The sequence below is a fragment of the Chrysochloris asiatica genome, unplaced genomic scaffold (assembly GCF_000296735.1).
Source record: "Chrysochloris asiatica unplaced genomic scaffold, ChrAsi1.0 scaffold00008, whole genome shotgun sequence".
Lineage (NCBI taxonomy): Eukaryota > Metazoa > Chordata > Mammalia > Afrosoricida > Chrysochloridae > Chrysochloris > Chrysochloris asiatica.
In genome coordinates this window covers 23,829,709-23,855,303 of record NW_006408526.1, presented here as the reverse complement: position 1 = coordinate 23,855,303, position 25,595 = coordinate 23,829,709, and the positions used below count along the sequence as shown (strand labels likewise).

Here is a 25,595-nt window from a genome sequence, read left to right as displayed (position 1 = left end):
CAATCTTTGGGGAAAGGTAGTCTGACTCATAAACTTTAAATTGCATTGATCCAAGAGGTTTGGTTTTTTGACCCTTATTAATCTGAGTGTGGAAATACAGAGTTGATTTAAGAGCAGATTAAAGTGGGACTGCCTGGGTGGTGGTGGAGAAACTGTTTCTCGGGCAATCCAAATCTGCAGAACAGGAGGTAGACTGAATGCATCTGGTTGTGCTCAGTAGCTAAACAGGCCTGGAACACGGCTTAGATGGCTTTTTCTGGTTCTGGCAGAGACACAAGACCCACCAGGGGGCAGAAGCCCCACTCTACATAGAGATGTGGCTCTGACCTATTTCTACAGGGATAGTAACTGTGTTCCAGGTGGTGTGGTGACCCCAGGCATCCTCCAGTACGTGAGAGTGGTGTGTGTGTGCCACTCTACCCACACAGGCAGCCAGGATCTGGTGCATGCTAAGGGTGAGTTTACCCCTACACTGGTGAATGAGGCAGTCATGATTCTAAAGGATCCAGTGCCCCTTTCCGACTTACCTTCTTTGGCATCATACCACTTGGAATGCCAAGCTTCCTCACCCACTGCTCGCCACTCAGCCTTGTACTTGAGAATGGGCACTCCACCTGTGGCCTCCGGCTCATCAAACTGCACCTGGGCTGTGCTAGAGTATGGCTCCACCTGGTCGATGGATGGTGAGGATGGGGTGTCTGTGGGGAAGGCAGATATGGAGACCCACATGAGCCCCATTTGGCCTAACACCAAAACTCCCAACTGCGAAGCATATCTGTCTCATTGCTGTTCACTTTTGAGAATCCTGTATCCTGTCCTCCTAACCCATTGTGCTATGTGATTCTCTCCCAACCTGCCCCATATCCAGATCCCAGGGCCTCTAATGGCTCCCCACAGTTCTAACGTCACCAAACCCTGAATAGTGGGCTGGCTAGGTGTGGCAGTCGCTCTAAGGGGTGCTTACCTGCTTGAACAAGGATGAATTCCAAGGACTCCTGCCCAATGCGGTTCACTGCAGTGCAGTTGTAGTTTCCAAAGTCATTTTCAGAGTCTGGGGTCACCTTTAGAAGGAGGAGCTCTTGGGTAAGAAGTGTCCCCTGGGATGGCCATGCACGCAGATCCTTATCTATGTTAACTTAGTAAAGAGTAAGGAGCTCTGGTAGCGCAGTGGTTACAAATCTGGCTGCTAATGTCACGGTCAGCAGTTCGAAACTACCAGCTGTTCCGCGGGAGAAAGATGAGGCTTTCTGTTCCCGTGAAGATTCCAGCCTCGGAAACCCTGTGCAGGGTCGCTACGAGTCGGAACTGACTCCATGGCATATAACAACAACAACAGTAAAGAGTAAACAGTTACTGTCAGGTCAATTTCTCATCATGGCAGCCCCACGTCTGTCAGAGTAGAACTGTGATCTATAGCGTTTTTAATGTCTGGATTTTCAGAAATAGATCGCCAGACCTTTCTTTTGAGACATCTCTGGGTGAATTCAAACATCCAACCTTTCAGTTAGTAACACTGTGCCTCTTAGAGGCTGAACTAGTAAAGCATGCATCTTAGATTCCAGCCCAGATTTATACAGGACGGGAGACTAGAACAGGGGCTCATAGATCCAGCCCCAAGGAGTCAATCAGTGCAGCAGAGAAAGGCCGCCCGGGATGAGTCTCAGGCTCTTCTTTAGCCATGGCTCCCCAGAATGTGCCGGACAAACAATGGCTGTACACAGGAGCCCACCTATAGTGCAAGTACACCTTCTCCACCTGCCCTACCCGCCCCACCACTCACCTCTAGATAGCTGGCAGAGGGCGTGTTGTAGATCTTGATATTGCTGTAGTTGGAGCTCGGTAGCAGCTGACCATCTCGGAACCATGAGATCGTGGCACTGGGATAGGCGAATACCTCACAGGTGATGTTTACCTGGTTCCCCTCCCATGTGTACACAGCCACAGGGCCCTGTAGCTTGGGGGCATCTGCAATGAGTGAAAATGACTCTCAGGGTGACCACCAAGGTCGTGGAGCCCCACATATCCTGTTTCCTGTGTCGCAAAGCAGAGTCTGTGCCTCATCACAGCTAGAGGTGAGCACTGTTACAGTGTTCCTCCGCACAGGGACTGCGTGGGGAGATGCGGGGCCAGGCAGGCTTGGGAAGAGCATGGGGAAGATGCGAGGGTGGGTTTGGGGACAAGACCTAGGGCCAGTCACCCCGGGGCCTTGACCAGAGCTCAGAGTGCAGGGTGCTAGCTGCTCCTTTTCACGCTCACCTAGATCCTGCATTACCCTCCCTTCCCTGAGTTTTCCCCCCGGTTACTTCTCACATTGCACTTCAAGATACATGGATTGAGAATCCTGCCCGATGGTGTTGCTGGCGGTGCAGATGTACTCTCCAGCGTCTGTGTACTGGATGCTTTTCAGAGTCAGGGAAGACACGCGGGCATGGCTGCGTACCACCATGTGCCCATCCAGGGTCTGCCAGGAGGGAAGGGGAACTCGTCAGAGCCTGAGGCACAGAGGATGGCGACAGTGACTAAGGGAGGGGTGGGGCTGTTTGTTCAGTCTCACGTCCTCTCTCCTCTCGGTACCAACATCTAAATCTTTAGGTACTACTTAATGAGGGCATCTCTGGGGATCACCATGGAAACTCTGAATATGTCAAGCAGCCTAACTAATGTGCCAAGGTTGGCTGGGGGCAAGGATGGACAAAGTCCCCAAGACAACTCTGTTTGGGTGTCCTAAAATGGCAGCAGAAGCCCCAGGCAACATATATTCCAGCAGCAGCAGCAGCGGTGGCGGCAGCCTTCCCTCATGAGATTCTGAGAAACCTGCATTTCCCATTCTTTCTTTCCAACAGCCTGTCCATCTGCCCATTCTGCAATGCATGCACATGTAATGGGAAACTTGAATGTGCTCAAATGTAAGACATTATGCAAGAAATCCCTATTTCTGCAGATGCCTCTCCTTCCTGCATTCATAAAAGGTAAATGATTCCATTCAAAAGAGTCAAGCAACTCAGCTTAGGGATTGTTGGGCTGGGAGTGAGGATAACTGGGTCCCTTCCCCAAGAACAGACAGACAGAGCGTCCCATACCGATGTGGGGTTCTTGACACCATAGTCAGCACCATTAGCTAGTCATCGATCCTAAAATTGGCTTCCCAAGTCTCTGGAATTACAAAAGGACCTCTGAGCGATGGACACATGGAATATTTCCATGTGTGTTTTTTAACTCCCTTGACACTATGTAAAGTGTCTTGAGAATCAGGAAAAGTCTGGACGTGTGGCCTAAGTCCAGTTAATAAAAGGTGGTAATATGAAGGGTTCTGCTCCTTGTGGGCTGGCCACCCTCTAATCTCTAGCGTACATTATTCTGTAGCGATAGCAGGAGGGTGCTCGGGATACAGCATCTGCCACCTCACAGGATTGAGCCTTTCATGAGTAAAAGAATACTTGACTTGGGGTTCTTTTGATGAACCAGAAGTTCAACGCCATATAGCAGCCAGTGTGGGAAGCTCAAAAGCAAAGCACCGTTGACTTTTCATCGCAGTATCAACAGACCTATTGCAAGATGTCCTTTCTTACTGTGACTGACGGATAGGATACAGTTCACTTAAACCTCATCCCATTTCACATCTGGAAGCGGGAACCCAGTCACTTGAAAGAAGACAAAAGCCAAGCCAAGCCATTAGCATCAACTGTTGCCACTGCCTCTCCTCTCTGAGAAGGATGCCCTAATGCCTGTGGCTTTCAGCTCCCAACAGGCAATGAGAGGCTGGTGGTTGCAAAGATGCATGCCATGAAAAGCCACATCTCAACAAGAGATGACAACAGATCGTCTCTTGTGGGACACTTCGTTAGAAAATCTTGAGACATCCAGTGTGTTGAAGACACTAGATTCATTCCAGGACTCCTTTTCTTGTGAGCGGGCAGGGCTCTTTTGATAGATCCCAGTGGTGATTTTCATTGTCATGCAAAATCTTGACCATCAATCTACCAACAGTGTGAAGGCATTGCAGGTATGTTTAATGAGCTGACCTGACCAGCTGTCATGCCTAGTTGCTTAAAGGAATAAAGGCAGAGAGGATTTCAAGATCCCTGTGGCCTTTCTGGTCATCTTGGTGAAAACACTTGGTGATACCAACCAGTGACTGAACTACGATTCTTTGTGACACGGGTGGGACTTGTCTGGGGGTTGCCATATGCAAACATAAAAAACTGACCAGAATCTTTAGGAAGTCAAGAGAACATTTCCTTAAGGAAAGGACATTGAAGCAAAAAAAAAGTCCCTTAGGCTGAGTAGAGCCTGAGCGAACAAGAACAAAGCTGGAGATGAAGCAGTCTTAATTAAGATAATCTAGAAAGAAAGTGGTTCAAGGGCGCTCAGGTAATGGTTGCATGAGAGCTATACATTCTTTTTTCTACCTCATCTTTTCTTCTCCAAAATGTCTCTACATGGGCATGTCTCGCATTTAATGGTGTCAACAGACCAATAGACAGAGTCCTCTAGAGAACTCTGATTTTGCAGGCTCACAAAGGGACTGACAATGGGATTATCTGCTAGATGCCTTCAGTTCTCCCTCCAAGGGATGCAGATAAACTCCAGTGCAGCTGGAGTGTTTCCATCTGAGATGTTTCACTTTGGCACCAAGACAATGTCAGGGAGAGCCCCTACACATCTCCAAGACCACAATTCACACTGATGGTCCAGCCTATGGCAGAGGGAACAGATGTGCTCTAGGCAAGAATGAAAAGATGATGGCAAGATCCTATTTTTCTCAGAAGTATGAAGGGTAATTATAATTCTTCTTGTTGTTCAAACGTTTTGTCTCCCTTATTCCAGGTAAAAGAACTAAGGCTTTGGAGGGCTTACAGAGTGGAATTGGCTATAACCCAAGCCTTTTTGGGAACTTATCTGAATGAGACAAAATAGGAGGGAAAGGGACTTCTGAGTCCCAGGGGAGTTGCCTACTTGAAACTCAACTAGGTCCAGAGTAAAATTCTTAGGATCCTTCTGGAAAATGGAGTGAGGTATCTGTTCTTTTGGAAGTACACATATTACTTTTACTTATACTAATTCTCTTCACATGATCCCTGATAAATCTCTGCTCCTCCTCTACCCAGGTCTAACTCAGAATGACAAGGGAAGATGTACAGGACCAAACAAAATGAGATCTGTAGCTACTCAAGAGTAGCTGATAATGAACTCTTCTCCTCTCTCTTCCCCAATGCCAATGGGTCTATGACTTTCACGCAATAAAACATCCAGTCTCTGACAGCAAGAGGTGATTCTTGTACCATAGGAGGGAAGTGTTTGAGACAGGATGTGCACCCAATGGTAATGCCTATGACATCAAGGAAGGTATGATACAAAGGAAGCTTATAATGAAGTCAATTCGACGATGGCAGCGTGTTCATGTGCAGAAACAAATGTCAGTGCCTGGGGACAGGCAGTCAACTCTTAAATATTAAACAGCATTAAATATTTATACCTATGACCTGAACACATGAGTTATGTGTTCTGAATAATAATCTATCTTGAAAGACTCTTAAGGCTAAAGCTACCTATTTAAAATACAGAATTTACAGGGTCTCCACAGTCTGCATTTAAGGTCCTATAATATCAAAAGTTCCATCTGGAAAAATGGACAAGGGCTACTCTTTCAAACCGTATTCACAGATTCGATCCTTGCTTCTAATTTAAAGAACACTGGCTTTCATTTCATTCTATGTCACTTAATTGCATAAATCAGGGGAAAATATGCCAGGCATGATCAGAAGCGGGTCCTTGGGGCGTAGCGATTAAAACCTGAAGATGAATATTTAGCATCCATTTTCAAACTAAGTCCCATGTCACCCAAACAGAAGCAAGTCGTAAGAGAAATTTCAGAGGGTTTTTCTGACTTTGAAAACATGTAAAATCATTTGTGACCAATCATTCTAACCTCATAAATTTATTGCTGTCTAAAAGTTAACATAGATGTGTTTAGCAATTTGGGAAAACCCATGAGAGATGTCATTTGCATTGCTTTGGAGATGAAATGCGATGTAATCCTTTACCAAGACCAATCATTATAAAACAGGCGAGCAACAAGATGAGTTGAGCTGGAAAAAAAAGGGCTGAGTGGGCTTTTAGTTCAGTGATTCTGTGACTTTATAATCCAAAGCCACATCAAATAGGTGATAGTAAGAAAAGAAAAAAAAAAAAAAAAAGAAAAAAATTTCATTATTTCCAAACGCCTGGCCTGGGAGTTGGGGCAATTGATTTTTATAAGGATAATTACCTGGGTATGATTTTACCAGCACCAGCAACAGAATAAGATCCAGTTTTAGGAAATAATAAGGATTTGTTCATCCATTCCCAACACAGCTTGCTTGCTCATCCTAAAATGGCACTATTGCTAAGTAATGGCTACCACTATTGACCTATTCTTTAATCCAACTAAATGACTAATTAGTTTAGCATGTCTGGTTATTCAACTGTAATGGCGAGTTAAACTGTAGTGTTTTCAAAACTAAAAACTGGCTAGTGGTCAGGTAAGCTATACCTCTTGCTTCTCTGGTCGAGTCCACGAAGCCTGGAGAGAACAAGATATAAAACACAACAAGAAAGCAGTCAAAGTTTACAACATGTCGCTTTAGAGAACTGAAGTATCACAGTGCATCCTGGGCACATGCAGTTTCTTTTGAATTCAGAACTTTTTCCAAGGCCCACTTTCAATGGTGTGTTTATTACCCAATATCATTTAAGATTCAGTTCTATGTCCAGCTTTTCGCTTTGTTTTTGTTTTCTTTTTCCTTATGCACATTAAGATGTATAATGCCAAGGTAGAGACTTCCTGATCTTTGGTAGACATATATGGAGGGTGCTGGGAGGAAGTCTTAGCAGACAGAGTAAATTACTTCTGTTGCAAAATGTGTTAAATATTCCTCATGAGTTGGGTGGCACTACTTTTTCTCACCCCATAATCTAGAGATACTTAGGTTTCTTCCTTTGGACTTTATTAGACAGCTTATCACAGATATACTAATGCCATTTGATTTGCTCATGCATTTGCTCACTTTTTGCATGCATGCATTCTGTTAAAAATCAGCTAAATTTTTTTGAAAATAAAAGGAAGCGAGGAGCAGAGAGGCATATTAAGAATGAGAAGAACACACTGTTGAGACTATGGGTGAAGGAGTGTTGGGGATACCAATGCTGAGCAGTTCTGAAAGGCAGAGGGCCGCTCAGATGGCATGCAGAGTCTTTTGGGTATCATCTTCATCAAACATGGCATTCACAAAGGAGGGAGCCAACACAAAAGCATAAAAGATTCAGGGCATTTTCCTACCCACCTCCATAACTGTTAGTTATCTGAAAGTTGGGAATTTACTTTGTTTAGAGTTTTCCTGTTTTCATGCTGGGAGTTGAAAACATCATACCACATGGTTGTTTATGTGAGGAGGCAAGACGGCCGGATTGTCCCTGATATTCAGATGAAAAAGGGACAAAAAAGATGCAGGGAACACAGCAATGCAATCATGGGAATGTTAATGAGTTGGTCAACATTTAATGAATGCAAGGCACTTTTGTGTGAGATGAGGGTGAAATGCTGTGTTATGTCACATGACATTGGGATAACGAAGACAATGAGAAAAGAAAAACATGCAAAGGCCAAAGTAACACTGGGCCAACATGTCAAATGTGACTGCCAACTTCACATCACTTAGAAGCTTGTCTGTCACATGCCAGGGCTGCATTTAATAAGACCTTTTCTCGAGGGTCTTTAGCATAGGCAGTTGTTTGTTTTCAAGTCTGATATTCCTTCTGTAAATCCCAATGCTTTTTGCCCTCTGATTTTGTGGCTTTTAGAATCGATGGTTCCTAGTATTCACAATGCTTCTAACAGCTCCACTCGCTACCTATATCTGAACCTGAAAATTTGGTGAAGGTGTGGCCACTTGAACCTGACATTGTTGTTGTTGAGTGCCCTCAAGTCTGTTCTGACTTGTAGCGACCCTGTATAGGGTTTCCAAGGAGCAGCTGGTGAGTTTGAACCGCCGACCTTGTGGTCCAGTGCATTATCCCACAGTGCCACACCTGTGATTAGTAATACTCCAAAAGGAATCAGTTCTAGGTTCTTTGGATGTTAACATATGTTAGTGTCTTACCCATAAGTTTGTAAGAACACGTCTATAAACTTGAGTATCCTTATATTTATCCTAAACATTCCTAGCTCACTCCCTGTGGCTAAAACTGACTCTGATTCTTTAACACTATCAGTTTTCCCAATGTTTAAAAAAACAGGGTATGGAGTTTGTCTTGAACTAAGATCTTTTCCTGGTGAATAGGAAGCTCTAGTTCCTAGAAAATCTAGAATTTAAGGATGTATTATTTATAGAATCTCTGGTCAAGCCAAGTTCAAAGTTCTTGAAATGTTTTTCATTGTCTTGTCTGGCTCTTTTGATCTCAGCATTGCCCTTCTCCATTTCCTTAATCGTGAAAGCTTTTCTTGATCAGCCATTTCAAAGGTGCTGAGATGGTCAAGTAAGCACACAGTGGTTTTGTTTGTCCAAGGCCACAGTGCACAGACCGCCAGGAGTCTTTGATCTGTGAGTTTCACTCACTGAAAGTGTAAATGCTACATGGAACTTACCACCACTCACTCAAATACCTGGCAACATTTAAAATGAATCTGGGGATGATGAACAGTGACAAAGATGTGGATGTACAAACTTTCTGCTAATCTACAGTATCATTGTGATATCCACGTACAGGATCAAACCGACTCGGTATGATGGACAAATATTTTTTTGTCAACAAAATAGTGACTATAGCTTCATGAAACATTTTTCAGACAACTGATCTACCCTAATGATCTCAAGGATACAGATGATCTGACTTAAGTCTGTTGTTGTTGTTGTTGTCAAGTGTCCTCAAGTTGGTTCCGACTTATAGCAACCTTGTATAGGGTTTCTGAGAAGCAGCTGGTGAGTTAGAACCACTGTGATCCAAATGACCTTGTTTGTGGTCCAGTGGCTTATTCTACAGTGCCACACCAGACCTTGTCTCATTGTTATCATTTAAGCTAACTCAGCTCAACTAGCGGAAGCTGACTGAACAAACTGATAACAATCTCAAACAAGTGACTGGACTCAACTCAGACACATGATCAAAGATAGGGTGCTACATTCAGGCTCATCGTACCGTTTTTGTTTGTTTGTTTGTTTGTTTGCTTCTATTTTTCTTTCATTCGTTTTTATTTGTAATGAAGAAGAATATCTGGTATTCCATTAGGAAGTCACTAAGTATGTGTCTATGGCTGAGAGCCTTTTCTCCTTTCTTCTTTTAAGCATAGTAATACTAGACCCAACTAAGCCATGAAACAAAAGACAGTGTGGGCTTAATTAGCTTTTATTATAACTAACTTTATTAAAGGAATCATTGAGCCTTCCACAAAGTCATCAAATCATTAGGAGCACCAAGGCAATAGATACTCCGTCACTGACTAGAGAGACACCCTGTGCCATTCTACGAGCTCTGGACTTGACCTTGGCCCAATCAACAGTTTAATCAATGACCTTGACAAATATATTTCAAGCAATTTTTCATACAAGGTTGGAAGCAACAGCTAATGCAAACGTTGGATGACAAATAACAATGGGCTACCTGGTGGCTAACTTTAGATTTTCTTCTTGCTGCTAGGATTGCCATGGACTGTTCAATATACATGAAAACAGAGGGGCCCACATGACTTGAAATGTCCTAGACAAAGACTTCTAATAGACAAAGGACAGTTCTGATGAAAGCCAATCCTAACTGGTTAGAAAGATGGTTGAAAACAGTGGTTCTCAACCCAGGGGCTGTTTGTAAATGTGTTTTTTTTGTTGTTGTTGTTGTAATCACAATGATTGGACGTGGCTACTGGCATTTAATGGGAAGGGAGCCAGTTGATGCTAAATATCTTGCAATGCATAGGACATTCCCACACAAGGAAGATTCATCCCAAATCATAATATGATGAATTGAGTGACACTGGACTGCAACAACCAAGAAGACATTTTTAACAAAAATAAATTTAAAATTCATAATTACTGGTGATGATATCAATTGCATAGAATAGGCTAGGACTAGATGGCTTAAATACAGTTCCTGTAAAGAAAGAGCTGATCAGCTTAATTGGCCATAAGTTCAACATGAGGCAACAGACTAGGGAGCCTGCTAAAGGGCTAATGCAACTTTTACCCAGTATAGTGTCCAGATCAAGGGAGACAATAACCCCATTGACAATGACCAATGCATGGTGTTGGCTAGACTGTGTCTGGACTTCTGGGCACCACAAAAGTTTAGGGTAACACTAATGAACTGGAGTTGTCTAGTCGGAACCACAAACATGTAGGAAACAGCGAAAGGAACTGGGTATGTTAAAGGGAAAAGAGTAGAGAATCTAAATAGTTACTTTCAGATGTCTTAGGTCTCATAGAAAAGGCTGAAGGGCAAAGGTGGGAAGGGCTGAGAAAGGCAAGGGGCAAGGAAGGAGACATTTATGACCCTTCCTGTTAGCCGACTGCTCTGTGAAGGACGAACACTATCAAACTCAGGCAGGGACTGACTGGCCTTTTGGTAGGGATTCTTGAAACAGGTTCCAGGTAAGATGAAGAGAACATCCTAGGTGCCTTCCAACCTTTTATGATTCCAGAATTTCATGTGATCCAATTCTCCGGAAGCTTCTTTATCTTACAGATTAGATAAAATGGTGTCTTCTCATTTGCTTAGTGTATCATTGTGATTTTAAAAAGAAGTATTTTTTTCTACTCTCACAATTTAGTTACCTTAGTAACCTTGGTGCCTAATTATATATAATGCTGATGGCTCAAACATGAGGAAAAGCTGCCAACGTAAAAGTGAATTTTTTTATTTGGAGTCCAATTTGCTCACTGATGGACCATATTGTTATTAGCGATCCACGGTATAAAAAAGCTATCCTGCTTCTGATGTTGTTGTTACTAAGTGTTGTCGAGTCAGTTCTGATTCATAGCGTCTTTGAATAAGACTTCCAGGAAGTGGCTAGTGAGTTTGAACCACCGACCCTGTGGTTCAAACTAACCTTGTGGTCCAGTGCTTTATTCCACAGCGTCACCACAGGGCATCAATGTCTAGTTAATAGGAATGGTAGCTTTCCTTATACAGGGTTTCATTTAGGCAAATAAGTTAGCAATCTGACGGAACACTACTGGTTGACTTGGAGGACTTGTTCTAACACCAATTCAGTCATGTTCCAGAAATGTCACTTAAAGTGAATTTAAAGACAGTTGTTAGTCAAAAGAAGCCACGACACAATCAATGGAGCTGGGTTTACAAAACTATCTTAGATTACGAGATGATCTGAACTGACAGCTAAACTATTTAAAAAAGAAAAAGAAAGAAAGAAAAAATCCCTACTATGCTTGAGACAGTTTCTGCTGAACCTGCAGTCTCATAATATTTGTTTAGTCATTGTTGTTATGTGCCATGGAGTCAGTTCCCACTCATAGCGACCCCTGCGTAGGGTTTCCGAGGAGCGGCTGGTAAGTCTGATTGATTGTTATTCCTAGTTGCCATGGAATCTATTTTGACTCATGGCCAGCAGAACAGCTCCATGAAGTTTTCAAGGCTGCGACCTTTCAGAAGCAGATTGCCAAATCTTTCTTCTAAGTTGCCTCTGGGTGTCTTCGAACAGCCAACCGTTTGGCCAGTAGTCAAGTGTTTAACCATTTGCGCCACCCAGGAACACCTGAATGTGTTTTAATGTCTGGTTATCCATTCAACTTCTGTAAAAATGAATTCACAGATACAAGACAGAAGTGCCAAACTGTGAAAGAACCAAGGTAGGCACAAATCTTGATAACCTTTCTAGTCTAGTTTGGCAGTTGAGCTATTGCTAGAAAAGATACAGAAGGTAAATATGTCATTCATCTGAGCTAGATACTATTTCTGTGCTTCACTGGAGGTCAAGGATATACACAGGCTTGACCATTCTGGAGGACAAATCTACCCCAAATCTGACACAGAAATATCCACTACGGCTCAGGCTCTGTGATTTAAGCCCTGAAATGTACATTCAATTCACAAAACACACACAATGGGAGCTGAAATCTTAGCTGGGGCTTTAATTCTAATGCTGATAAATAAATTATCCAGAGAAACACTGCATTTCTTAAAAGAGTTGATTTCCACAATATCAAACAGCATATGTGAGTTCCAAAAATATTTAGCAGTTCCTGAGTTGGCTTTTTTTAATGTTGTTGTTAAGTTGAATTCAACTATGGAGGTAAAACTTGCAACAATTAATAACTAGCTATTAAGGATATCAGTTTTCTGTTCCCTTCCATTTAATTTTGTGTCTGGTAGTGAGACAAAAGTCAGAAAAATCAGTTGCTCAAATGCAAACCCCAAATTTGTCTCTGCTACCTTCAGGCTATCCCTTGATTTGCATTTACCCTCTGTAGAGATTTTCTTTAGGCAAGAAGAGTGAAGATCTATCGTTTTTGACATTCTGATCAATAAGCAATCCATTACAACTGGTAAAATCCATTACTACTGGCATAGGTGGCAAAGCTTTTGCCAACTCACACAAAGTCCATTACTATAGGATACATGAGATGAAGTCGGAGAACTGCCAGAAGAGGGTTCAGTTGGTTTAAAACCAAGTTTCTTCCTCGTCCTGCTTTTGGCCCACTTAACAATAAAGGGCTACATAAGTGGGGGGTCACCTCATTTTTATCCAATGTCAACAATAGCTTTCCAGTGGCCTAAATCACTAGCATTAAATCTTCCCAATCATTTTAGTGTACCAGAAAGGTTGCTACCATGTTCTTAAACCCTTACTGAATATGTTACAGAACTTGGGTGTAATGACTAGCACTTAAAAACTGCTAATTATTTTTGCCTTTAGAACAAAATGATATCCATATGTGACTAAAAATACAGGCAGACACAAAGGCAACCAAGCTTTGTGCATATAGGGCATGTTTATAGCATGAGTATACAGAACATAGGAGAAGAATCAATAGGCTCAGCTTTATCCTTGTGATTTCTGGGAGGCATTTCCTTGGGTTTCCTGAGATGATGATAGTATCACCAGGCATACCAGAGCCTTGACTTCTTGGTCCTCTTAGCTCCATAACCCTGGAGTTGGACATCACTCCTCCCTTCCTCCCCAGAACACCTAGCTTGACCACATCTACTAACATCACACCCCTGCAAGTCTATGTAAGGAACTGTGTCCATTCCATTGCAAGGGAATGCTAAGCAGGCCACATCTGGACAGGAAGGGGGAGGGAGGCCACAGGACTAGGCTATGGCCTCTGATGGCCACACCCCACCTTTCGGCTCACCAACGATGACGGGACCTGGGGCAGACCCAAACTGTGTCAAGTCTGCATTCCTGGGCCCTGAAAACTCTTGGACAATGTTATACCTTTTCTTCACTGCTGATGTTTCGGGTGGAAGTTCTCCAGGTGATAGAGGGGATGGGGTCTCCCGAGGCTTCACATGTTAGCGTAACCTGTTCTTCCAGTTCCATGGCAGTCTGGTTCTCTACATAAGTGATTTTGGGTTTTGCTGAAAAGATAAAACATTTCTGTGAGTTTTTCTGATTTTTCTCCCTTTCTGGATTTCAGTTACGACACACAGCCAACTCAACAGAGTCTAATTACTAAGTAAATCACACTAGTTACCCCAGAGTCAACTCGGTCTCATGAAGCTCCCATGTATGCCAGAGTAGGACTGTGCTTCATAGGGTTTTCAATGGTTGGCTTTTTGGAAGCAGATCTCTACCTTTTTCTTCCAAAGGTCCTCTAGGTGGGCTTTCAAACACGCTCCAACAGCCAAGTAGGTGAATATTTCCCACCACCTGGTGACTACATTTACAAAGCACAAGACCCTAGTTTAGGTGTTGACAGAGATACAAAGCTGAACTTCAGGCAGCTCACAAAGAAGTAGGCATATGACAACACAGAAATGAGTCCAATAAAACCCATCTCCTACATTCCTCTGACATTCAGCAGGGGAAGAATGCTTTCCTGGCTGGAGCCTTCCGGAGGAGACAGAGCTGGGATTCAGCAATGAGGTGTTTGGTAGATCTTTAGGGGTGGAGATGGAGCTATCCCAAGTGCTGAAAACAGCTTGAGTGAAATCCAAGAATCAAGAACCTTTTTAAGGGAAGGTTGTGGAAGAAAAACTGGCATTGAGCTGAGTGCTCAGTCATCAAAGCAGACGGAGAAGATGTCGGACCTGGCATGGAGAGTTTTGGTCACCTGGTTAAAGTGCTGGGTTGAATTTTATCTAATGGCCAAAAGGAGGTCTGGTAGGGCTGTGGGTTAAGCATTGTGATGCTAAATGCAAGGTCAGTGGTTCACACCCACTAGCCGCTCCATAAGAGAAAGATGAGGCTCTCTACTTCAGTTAAGATTTAGTCTTGGGACTCAGGGAGGGAGAGGGGCTGTGTGCTGATGGCTGGGGTGCAGGATTGTGGGTGTGCCCTTTAGTTCTTTAATTGGCTGTATATTCCTGAGTGCTTCTGTGTACATCCACACAACCCGGCTCCCCTTCCCCCAACACACACACACAAGCAGAGATAATGGAAGCAAATGCTGTTGAATGATGATGCATGGAAGGGATTGTAATCATTGCAATGAAACAAAATACGATAGGATGAATGCAAAGCTGATGTTCTCCCATGTAAACTATCACCCAATTCACAATGAAAACTTAAAAAAGATTTAGTCTTGGAAACCCTGAGAAACAGGTCTACTCTGTCTTATACAAGTTTGTTAGGAGTCTAGAGTTGACTTGATGGCAGCGGATTTGGGTTATGTTTTGGTTTTGGATAGAGGCTCCCTGACAGTTTTTGATAGCAGAATGTGTTCAATGGAATTTCAAGAAGGTTAATCTAGGAAAAAATCTGAATGATTAGAATGGCAAAAGTCTTGAGGTGAGAAAGTTGATTTGGAAGCTCTGGCCATGGCCCAGATGTGATGTAATTCTGTCCTGAACTAGGTCATTTCAGGGTAGAGCAGAAGAAAGGGACATCTTTAAGAGAGATGCTGACGGAAGGTTTCACAGGAAGTGGCAAAGGAACAGAGGGCAAGTCAAGATGGGAAGAGTCAAAAGAATGAGAAGGAGTCCAAATGACACTAAGGTTCTTAATGACTAGGAGAATGGTGTCAGCAGGAAGTCAAGTAACGAAATCAGACAAGTTACTGGTTGGGGCTGTCGGGTGGGGTTGGGGGTAGGCAGGAGACAAGTTGAGATGAGTTCATTTTCCAAATGTTTTGGGTAATGTAAGAAAACACATGCATTCAAAAGCTGAGTTAAATGCTAAAACATTAGAGAAAATTGAATTTTCCCAATTTAAAACAATTATACTCTGAAATGGCTGAACCTTCCATAGAAGGAAAAAAGATGGCACTGCACAAACGTAACTTATTTGACTAAAAGAGAGAAAGGCTGGATTCGATAAACAAACAAACAAACAAACATTAGAATTATACAGAGTTTCCAAAAGAACGTATTTCTGTTATATTTGAATTCACACAGTAAACCCAAGTAGGATAATTAGCTATTGCCTGTATACATCTTCCACGTTGAGAGCCTAAACTTTGTTTTAGTAAACAGAACATAATGATAACACTATACATTTATTTTTTTTGGTAGCAAATATCTGCTTCTACATAATAGCACTTAGACAATTCAAATATTCTCTTAAAGCGGATCTGTCCTAAAAGCAGGTTGCTCTCAAGTTGACTCTGATTTATAGTAATCCATGTATGTAAGAGGAGAACTGTGCTCCATAGGGGTTTCGATCGCTCATTTTTCATAAAAACATTGCCAAGGCCTCTCTTCCAAGGTGCCACAGGAGAGAAGGAGACACTCCAACCTCTAACATTTTGGCTAGCAAATGAACATATTAACCGTATGCACTAACTAGGGGCTCTGAATCTGGTTGTTAGGTGCCATGGAGTCCGTACCAACTCATAGCAACAACAGAACTTAACACTGCCCAGTCCTATACTGTCCTCACAATCTTTCCTGGGTATGAGTCCATTGATACAGCCACTGTGTCAATCCATCCAATTGAGGATCTTCCTCTTGTTCTCTACTCTCTACTTCACTAAGCATGATGTCCTCCTCCAGGGACTGGTTCCTACTGATAACATGTACAACTTATGGGAGATAAAAGTCTCACCATCCTTGTGCTTACTTCTAAGGAGTATTCTGGCTGTACTTCTTTCAACACAGATTTGTTATCCTTCTGGCAGTCCATGGTACAATCACTGTTTTTCACCAACATTATAATTCAAATGTATCAGTTCCTCTGCGGTCTTGTGTATTTGTTGTTCAACTTTAACACACATATGAGGCAACTGAAAATATTATGACTTGGGTCAGGCACAGCTTAGTCCTCAAAGAGACATCTTTGTTTTTTAACACTAGTGAGGACTTTTGTAGCAGATTTGCTCAAAGCAATACTTGCTTGATTTCTTGACTGCTACTTCCATGAGCATTGATTGTGGATCCTAGTAAAACAAAAGCCTTGATAACTTCAATTTTCTCCACTTATTATGATCTTATTGGTCTGGATTGAAGATTTTTATATTCTTTATGTTGAGGATGAAAGCTGTAGTCTTTGATCTTTATCAATAAGTATTTAAAGTTCTCTTAGCTTCCAGCAAACAAGGTTGTAACATCTGTATGTTGTTGTTGAGTGTTGTCAAGTTGGTTCTGACCCATAGCAACCCTGTATGAGGTTTCCAAGCAGTGGCTGGTGAGCTTGAACTGCCGACCTTGAGGTTCAAACCTACTTTGCAGTCCAGCGCATTAACACACAGCGCCACACCAGGACTACATATTGAAGGTTAATGGATTTTCCTCATATCCTGAAGCCACATTTCTCTTCATATAATCTAGTTTCCTTGATTATTTGTTCAGCATACAGACTGAATAAGTATGGTGACAGAATATAACCTTGACACACACCTTTCCTGATTTTAAACCACGTAGTACCTGTTGGTTCTGTTCAAACAACTGTTTCGTGTATGAGCACAATTTAGTTTTCTGGAGTTCTTATTCTTTGCGATCTTATCCATAATTTGTTATTATCCACACAGTCAAATGCCTTTTCAGAGTCAAGAAAATAGAAGTAAACATCTTTCTGGTATTCTCTGCATTCAGTAAATATCTAGCTGACATCGGCAATGATATCCTTCACTCCATGTTCTTCCCAGTTCAGCTTGAATTTTCCACTTCCCTGCCAATGTATTGCTGAAAACATTTTTTAATTATCTTAAGGAAAAAATTTCCGTGTGTGCAATATTAATGATACTGTTTGATGATTTCCACATTCAGGTGGATCACCTTTCTTTATTAATGATACTGTTTGATGATTTCCACATTCAGGTGGATCACCTTTCTTTGGAATGGGCACAAATATGGATTTGTTGGCCAGGTAGCTGTCTTCCACATTTCTTGGCACATCCTGCTTAGAAAATCTTGTTTTGATGGCTAACAGACAAGCATCAAATAACACATTGCATTGGGCAAATATTCTTCAAAAGTGTTTATAAATAATTAATATTGAAATATTCTTTAGAATGTTAAAAAGCAAAGATGTTACCTAGAAGACTAAGGTTCACCTGAGAAGCTATGGTATTTTCATTCACCTCAGATGTATGCTAAAGCTGTACAATGAATAAGGCAGATCCAAGAAGAACTGATCCTGTTGACTTACAGTATTGTAATTCAATACTATGGATTTCCAGAGGAGCGAACAAATCTGTTTTAGAAGTACATCCAGAATACTCCTTAGATGAGAGGATGGAAAGACGTTGCCTCATGTACTCTGGACATGGTTATCGCAAGGGGCCAGTCCCTAGAGGAGGACATCATGTTTGGTGAAGTAGAAGGTCAATGAGAAAGAGGAAGACCTTTAGTGAGATGGAATGACACAGTGGCTGCAACAATGGGCACAAAGCAGCAGTTAAGGAAGGTACAGGACTGGGTAGCCTTTTGTTCTGTGAAGACACAGGGTTGCTATTGTTTGTAATGAATTTGATGGCACGTAACAAGTACACGGAGGCATCTGATCAGGTCAACCTGACCACAAATGCAAATCTTTAGGGTCCACATGAGTGAGGTTTCCCTATAGGAAGACACTGTAGTAGTTTCAATAAATATGGCCTCCAAGGAGATTACAGCACTTATTGGATAGTGTTAGTGTGAAGTGTGAGTCCTGGTGTGGCGTTGTAGGATAAGCACTGGAATGTTAACCTCAGGGTTGGCAGTTCAAACCCACCAACTGCTCCTCGGAAACCCTATACAAGGTCACCATGAATAGAAACCAACTCAGCAGCACTTGCCCTCCAACCCATGTGAAGAGCTGTTGCACAGAAAGTTCTGGAGAGGTAAAACAAAATTGTAGTTCTTTCTTGTTAGAATCCCAGATTGAAAAGTTAAAACATAACATTCAGCCAAGAAACTGAATTCAATAAACTGAACAGTTGTGTTGTGGTTGCAGACAAATCATAGAAAGGTTGAATTTCTGGCATTTTGAAACCTTGAAGGGAGATTGTGTTTTCGGACCTGCTCCTGACCCACAGCCCTACTTTCTGGTAGCGCAGGATTAGGGGAAGACAAACAAGGGTCAGGTAACATATATTAATATTTGGCCTTGGCAGTTCTGCTTCTTAAATGGTTACAAAGGGTGCATTGTACAACTTTTCAGAGAAAGGAAAACTATATTCTTGTTAAAAACAATATTAACAAAATTGCTATGGCTAATTTTGTTGGGGATCAGGCAGGTTTCTTGCTGATGACTTAGTCCTCTCTCTACTTTCAGATACTGAGCTATTGTCAAAACGACCTCTCAATGTTTAGAACACTCGTATAAATAGATTATCCTATAATTTATGGTCTTAACTGGGACACTTGAGAGTCAAAGGGGTGCTCTATAAATAATTACACTGGGATGACAGGCATTATTGGGCAAATAGGGGCATAGGGTCACCCTACTTATAAAAAGACTCCTTCCCTCTACATTGCCAGCATCTAGAGGGATCCCCAAGGTTTCATCTTCTGCTGGTACTTGCTCCACATTAACTGACCTCCACTGTGGGCTCCTGGATTTGCATCACTGTTGTAATTCTCCACTTGTCTCCATGGGATTGAGTGCCACAGACTTCTACTGCATCTGTCCCCATAGGCCCTTCTGTAAGGACAGTAGCCCTTATGAGGTTTCCAAGCACATGTGCTTGTCTTTTCTGGCATACCTATGTCTCTGAACTCTGTCACTTAGTCTTGCCGAATCCCACCTCAATCCAGGTCCCTACAACCTAAGTCCAAACAGAGCCCTGGGTTCTGCTTCCCTGAAAGAAGAGACAGAACAGTCTACCGGGCCATAGATCAGGTGTGCCTTCCGCTTTCCTGTGGGACCCCGCTGGCCCTCTGCTGTAGCTCACAAGGGGTCAGACAGTGACACCCTCTGTCCACTGGTGGACATGCCTCAGCCCACAGCAGCCTGACATCTCAAGTGAATTAGCCCAAACATAATATGAATCTGTGGAGATAAACACACTTCTTCACAAGGGCCCATAGCGGGAGTAGCAGTGGAAATTCATTGCCAAATTTAAAGGAAGACAAGATGCAACAACTTAGTCAAAAAGAATTTCTAGTGGATAACTAGGGCAATGCATGCTAGAACATGTCCTTTCTGAGAAAAAAAAAAATGATGTCACTTAGGTACAATGACGGCAGTCCCTAATTTAGATATGTCCCTTCCATACTAAATGTCCTCAGTTCTTGAAGCCACAGGAGTTCTGAGCTCTTTAATTTCTAGGCTACAGGTTTCTATCCTCTCCTGCCTTATCACTGTAGATGATTCTCCTACCATTGAAGAACCTGCTCCATTTGTCCATTAGTGCTGATGCAGATGGCAAGCCAGAAAGGCCAAGTTAAAGGAAAAGAAAGGATGAGGAGAAAGACAAAGCTCTAGCTAATACACGTGTTCCCACGTGGCTCCTTGGCCTTAGTTCCCATCTCCTGAACCACTGGGGAAAGCTGAATGGAGGAGGCGAGAAAGGAGGCTAAGAAGGTGAGGGAGAGGAAGAAGGGGTGGCGGGGGCACATATGGGCACCAGGTTCCCAGAAGGCTCTAGGAACTCTCCTCAGGATATCAGAGGAGGTTTCTCATTCTGGACTAGGCTGGATGAGTCCTTATGTGTCTGACTTCCTTACCTCCATCTCTAGGAGTCTCATCTCTCTGTCCTCTATCTGTCCTCTATGTACATTCTCACAGCTGCAGTCTTGGGAAGGAAATGGTTTGTGTGCGAACTCTTGTGCAAAGAGGAGGTATGAGGTAAGCGACAGGGATGGAAAGATAAATCCTGTCTTGCCATAGAATCGCCTCCCATCCAATGTTGCTCCCTGCCTTGTTACTCCTCCCCCTGGCTGGTTCCCATTCTCTTCACTCTACCATGTCCTCCACAAAACTTTGCCTCAGTACCCAACCTCCCTTCCTGGGGCCGTGATCACCACCAGACACCCAGAATAGAAACAGGATGAGCCTTGACAAGCCCAGTTCGAGCTAAGTGTACTTCTACACATGAACCATGGTTTCTATGGTAGTGCTGTAGGATAAGCACTGGACTGGGAATCACACGGTTGGCAGTTCAAAACCAACTGCTCTCAGAAACCCTATACAGACAGCATCACTATGAGTTGGAATTGCCCTGATGGTCCACAACAACAATAACAACAAAAGTATAGAACACAGATATTAGTGATTACTGGTTATACATGTACAGTTCAGATACCCCAAACCAAAATGAAACCTACTACCATGGACACAATTCTACCTCAAAGTGTTACGGAGGGGTTCTTACATTGTCAATCTTAAGGGAAGCAGTCAGTCTCATCTTTTTCCCTAGGAGCAGTTCGTGGGTTTGAACTGCTGACTTTGTGATTCCCAGTCAAGTGCAGCAGGTAGGGATTAAAGTAGGATATTGTGTACTGTCCTGGTGTAGCACTGTGAGTTAATGCGCCAGACTGCGAAGCCGCTAAACTGTAAGGTCGGCAGTTCAAGCTCACCAGTTGTTCCTCTGAAACCCTATACAGGGTCGTTATGAGTTGGAACTGACTGGACAGCACTTCTCAACAACAACAACCACATTGTGGATGGTCTCGAGCATTGTTTAGCTTAGGGAAGAACTTTGAAGCCACCAGTCTGGACTTGACCTCTGGTTCTCCCACATACTAACTGTGTGACTTTGGGTGTAGGTCATCTAATCAGTTTCCTCATTTGTAAACTGGAGATGGTAATTAAATCTACCTCACAGGGTTGTGTGTGGGGAGGATTAAATTAGCTAATTTACAGAAATCACTGCTCATATGTTTAGCACATGATACATGCTCAATTCAACAACACAAGGATCATATTTAGTTTATGTGAGGGGGTGCATAATGTCTCAAAACAGTCCCTAAAGAACAATGATGTAAAACCAGGGACCACAAGACAAGTGATAATGGCATATATGCAGGCACATCTCCTGCCACAAGCATTATGCGTCATTCACAGGGAATTGATTGCTGTGTGACCTTTGTTAGTCAAAGACTCACTGTTGTTATTAGTTGCCACAGAGTTGGCCCCTGACTTGTGGGCAACCCCATATACAAAATGTGGCCGGGTCTGGCATCATCAGAAGAACATCAGATCATTGTGACACACAGGAATTCCACTAGCTAGTTTTTGCACGTGGATATCAGGCCTTTCTAGTTCGACTTAGTCTGCAAATTCCACTGACCTTGTTCAGCCTCAGAGCAGCACAGACGCCTCCACTGACAGGGTGGGTGGGGCTTATCATGAGATCACTGGCTGGGATTTGAACCCAGGCCTCCCACAGGAAAGGTGAGAATTCTATCACTGAGCCACCCTGCCCCCACCGAAATACTAACATCTATACCGACTCGAAGGCACTTAACAACAAGAACATACCTATATATGGAGTCCTGGTGTGGCGCTGTGGGTTAATGTGCCAGATTGCAAACCCGTTTGAACTGCAAGGTCTGCCATTCAAGCTCACCAGCTGCTCCTTGGAAACCCTTTACAGGGTCGCTATGGATCGGAGCCGACTCTACAGCACTTAACAACAACAACAACAACAACATACCTATATATGCCAAGGAGTCCTGGTGTGGTGCTGTGGGCTAATGCGTCAGACTGCAAAGTTGTTTGAACTACAAGGTCGGTAGTTCAAGCTCACCTGCTGCTCCTTGGGAATCCTATACAGTCACAATGGGTTGGAATTGACTGGACGGCACTCAACAACAACAACAATATATGCCAAAGGAGCTCTGGTAGCATGGTGGTTATGAATCCGGCTGCTACCCTCAAGGTCAGCAGTTTGAAACTACCAGCCGTTCCGCAGGAGAAAGATGAGGCTTTCTGCTCCCATTAAGATTTATAGCCTCAGAAATTCTATGCAGGGTTGCTATGAGTTGGAACCGACTCCACGGCACATAACCACCACCACCCCTATTATATACCAAGTACTATTTTGTTGTTGTTATGTACCGTTGAGTCAGTTCTGACTCATTGAGACTCTGCATAGGGTCTCTGAAGAGTGACTGGTGAGCTTGAACTGCTGAACTTGAGGCTCAAACTGACTTTGCAGTCTAGTGCATTAACCTACGGTGCCACACCAGGACTCCAAGAACTATTTTAGGTGCTGGGAATACAACTGTGAATGAAACAGAAGCACATTTCTGCCCATGAAGCTAACTGTCACAGTCTGTGCTTTTCCTGCCTCAGGGTCTGAGCTGCCAAAATATCACCCATCCCGTTTGTGCAGGGAACTCCTACGTATGAATAGCACTGTATGAAGACTTCTCTAACTTCTGTCATGAAGCACAAGAGACTTTCTCTCCCTGTTGTTACTACAAATTACAATGGGCTGCCACTCAACATATCAGGATTGGCTACTTACATTAGTCAGTCCACCTACAGATGAGAACAGTCTCCACGTTATTCATCTTTTAACCTTGGCAATGCCAGGCTCATAGAGGTACTCACCTGCTCTTGACTAACACTGTTATAATTTATATGCATAGAGTCTGGTGTGGTGCTGTAAGATAAGCACTGGACTGCAGGGTCAGTTTGAACCACAAGGTTGGCGGTTCAAACTCACCAGCTGCTCTTCAGAAACTCTATACAGGGTCGCTATGAGTCAGAACTGACTCAACAGCACGTAACAACAGCAACATACATTTATTTCCTTGATCCTCAGGGCCAACGTGTCACGTGTTTACTCTGTGTCCTAATATGATGCTACCAGTTTCAGTGGAGCTTCCTGACTAAGACAGACTAGGAAGAAAGGCCTGAAGATCTGCTTCAGAAAGTCAGTCAATGAATATCCTATGGAGCATAAGGTCTGATCCACAGATAATCATGGGGATGGTCCAGGACAGGGCACCATTTCTTTGTGTTATACATGGTGTCCCTGTGAATCAGGAGCCAAGGACTGTAAGGTTGGTTTGAACCACAAGGTTGGTAGTTCAAACTCATCAGCCGCTCCTTGGAAACCCTACACAGGGTCATTATGAGTTGGAACCAACTCGATGGCACTTAACAACAACAACAACAACAACAACAACAATAACAACAGAATTCATATGGTGCTATTTAGAATACCAGGGGTAAAGCAATGTACAATATGACTAGAGTTCTGCCATGTTGGAGCTTACTTCCTAATGCGGATGGGAGATAAACGCTACCCCATATAAATACATGCACAGTAGAAGTTCAGGTACTGATAAATGCGGAGAAGAAGAAGCACTAAGATATTCTAAGGAGAAGCAACTCTGGGAGCAAAGTTACTGAGACAGGAAACAAGACTGTTGCGTCTGAGGGACAGAAAGAAGAGCTGTGTGGCTGGAAAGCTTCAACATAGAACAAAGTGAAGAAAAAGTCAAGACAGAGAAAAAGGGCTGAAGTGAAGTCATATTTAGTCTTATAGGACATGGTACAGAGTCTGGAAGGTATTCTAGTTGTACTAGAAGGCCAGTGGATTAGGCCTTCAGTGGTGAAGCTGACAGGATATAATTGCATTTGGAATGTATTTCTCAGGTAAAGTGGACAGGGTCTTACTGATGGATAGAACATGTAGGGCAAAAGCAATGTGCCGGGGCAGTGACCTTGACCCCTACTGCCCTTACCAAAGACTTTGAGGTGGATGGATGCGTCCTGCTCGCCGGCCTTGTTCTCAGCAATGCAGACATACTCAGCCTCATCATTCTTATCCACCTTCCTGATGGTTAGCTCAGAACTGTCGTCGCTGAAGATATACTTCTCATCCTCCTCGTCTTCTATCTGTTCCCCATCCCTGTAGAGTGCAGAAACCAAAAGAGCCACAATTTTGACCACAGAGAAAAAGACATTTATTTTTTAACTAATTTCCATAAAATGCAGGCTGAACCAAATGGAAGGACTCCATGTTCAGAAAAGGCTAACATGACAAATACCCTTTATTTCCTCCATCTAGTCATCTGAGTCTGTCTGAGGGCTGGAACCTGTACCACCTCAAAGGCTTCAGAGAATTCTCCCAAGTCATATCCTCTGGTTCTGCCCCCACAAGATTGAAAATTAAGGATTTAAAAGCATAAGGCAAGAGGATCTTACAGAAGACAATCCGTTCTTCACCTAGGGTGAAGCCCACCCATTCTACTGAAATGCTAACATAGGGCCTAAAAGGGCTTCAGGATGCTCCTTTCTCCTTGAGTCCAAAGTCCAAGGCTTGGGCCTGTGTCTTACTTTGTCCAGCTCATAGTGGGCTCTGGGAAGCCTTCAGCATCGCACACCAGGGTAACAGATTGTCCCAGGTTGGCTGTGGCATTCACTACGCTCTGCCTGGCCTGGACAGTGGGTGGCACTGGAGGAAAAGAAGACATTGTCAGAAATGGTGATGAAAGAGACACTTTTAGGGTAACCCAGGTCAAGGCATTCCAGTTTATGGGTCAAGAGTCTGGGACTTACAAGATTAATATAAGGGATCTGAATTTATGTGTGCACAAAATAGTAACTGTAAATAAAATAAGCAATTGTACCCCAAAGCATGCATTATTTTGTTTTTCAAGAGTTTAGAAACCTTAATGATGAATCTGTTGTTGTGAAGTAGCTGGTGGGTTTGAACTGCCGACCTTGTGGTTCACAGTCCAGTGCTGATCCTACAGCACCACACCAGGAGACCAATAATGCATCTATTCATGTTAAATGGCATTCAATTTATAGTAGTAATTATCACCATGTAGTTTCTAAACTTACAACTATCATGGTTGGAAGAACTTTACCTTTTTCTCTCAATATGGTAAAAGGTTGGAATCACTGTTTCTGGAAATTAAATGGTTAAAACCAACTTGAACTGCACCAGCTCACTAAGGAGTGATATTTCTTTGGGATTGTCATAAATAACATTATGCAGAAACTGTTTTGTTTTGTTTTTAACCAAAGGAATGAGAGGGGGAAGAGTTTGGCAAAAAAAAAAAATATATATATATATATATATTTGTTGTTGTTGTTAAGTGCCGTCGAGTCGGTTCCG

At 43.0% G+C, this 25,595-nt stretch overlaps 1 protein-coding gene across 3 annotated transcripts in view; it reads right to left on the bottom strand.

Moving 5' to 3' along the window:
• NCAM1 (neural cell adhesion molecule 1) overlaps positions 1–25,595 on the bottom strand; it is a 465,549-nt gene that overhangs the window by 44,701 nt on the left and 395,253 nt on the right. For 2 of the 3 annotated variants that reach the window (XM_006833828.1, XM_006833829.1), the window contains exons 6-13: positions 24,809–24,926; positions 24,214–24,380; positions 13,427–13,569; positions 6,533–6,562; positions 2,311–2,461; positions 1,781–1,965; positions 965–1,061; positions 528–698 (exon numbers count right to left, since the gene is read on the bottom strand). In XM_006833828.1, coding sequence (XP_006833891.1) covers positions 528–698; positions 965–1,061; positions 1,781–1,965; positions 2,311–2,461; positions 6,533–6,562; positions 13,427–13,569; positions 24,214–24,380; positions 24,809–24,926 — 1,062 coding nt within the window. The remainder of the gene's footprint in view (positions 1–527; positions 699–964; positions 1,062–1,780; positions 1,966–2,310; positions 2,462–6,532; positions 6,563–13,426; positions 13,570–24,213; positions 24,381–24,808; positions 24,927–25,595) is intronic. The other variant, XM_006833830.1, reaches the window with a different exon arrangement.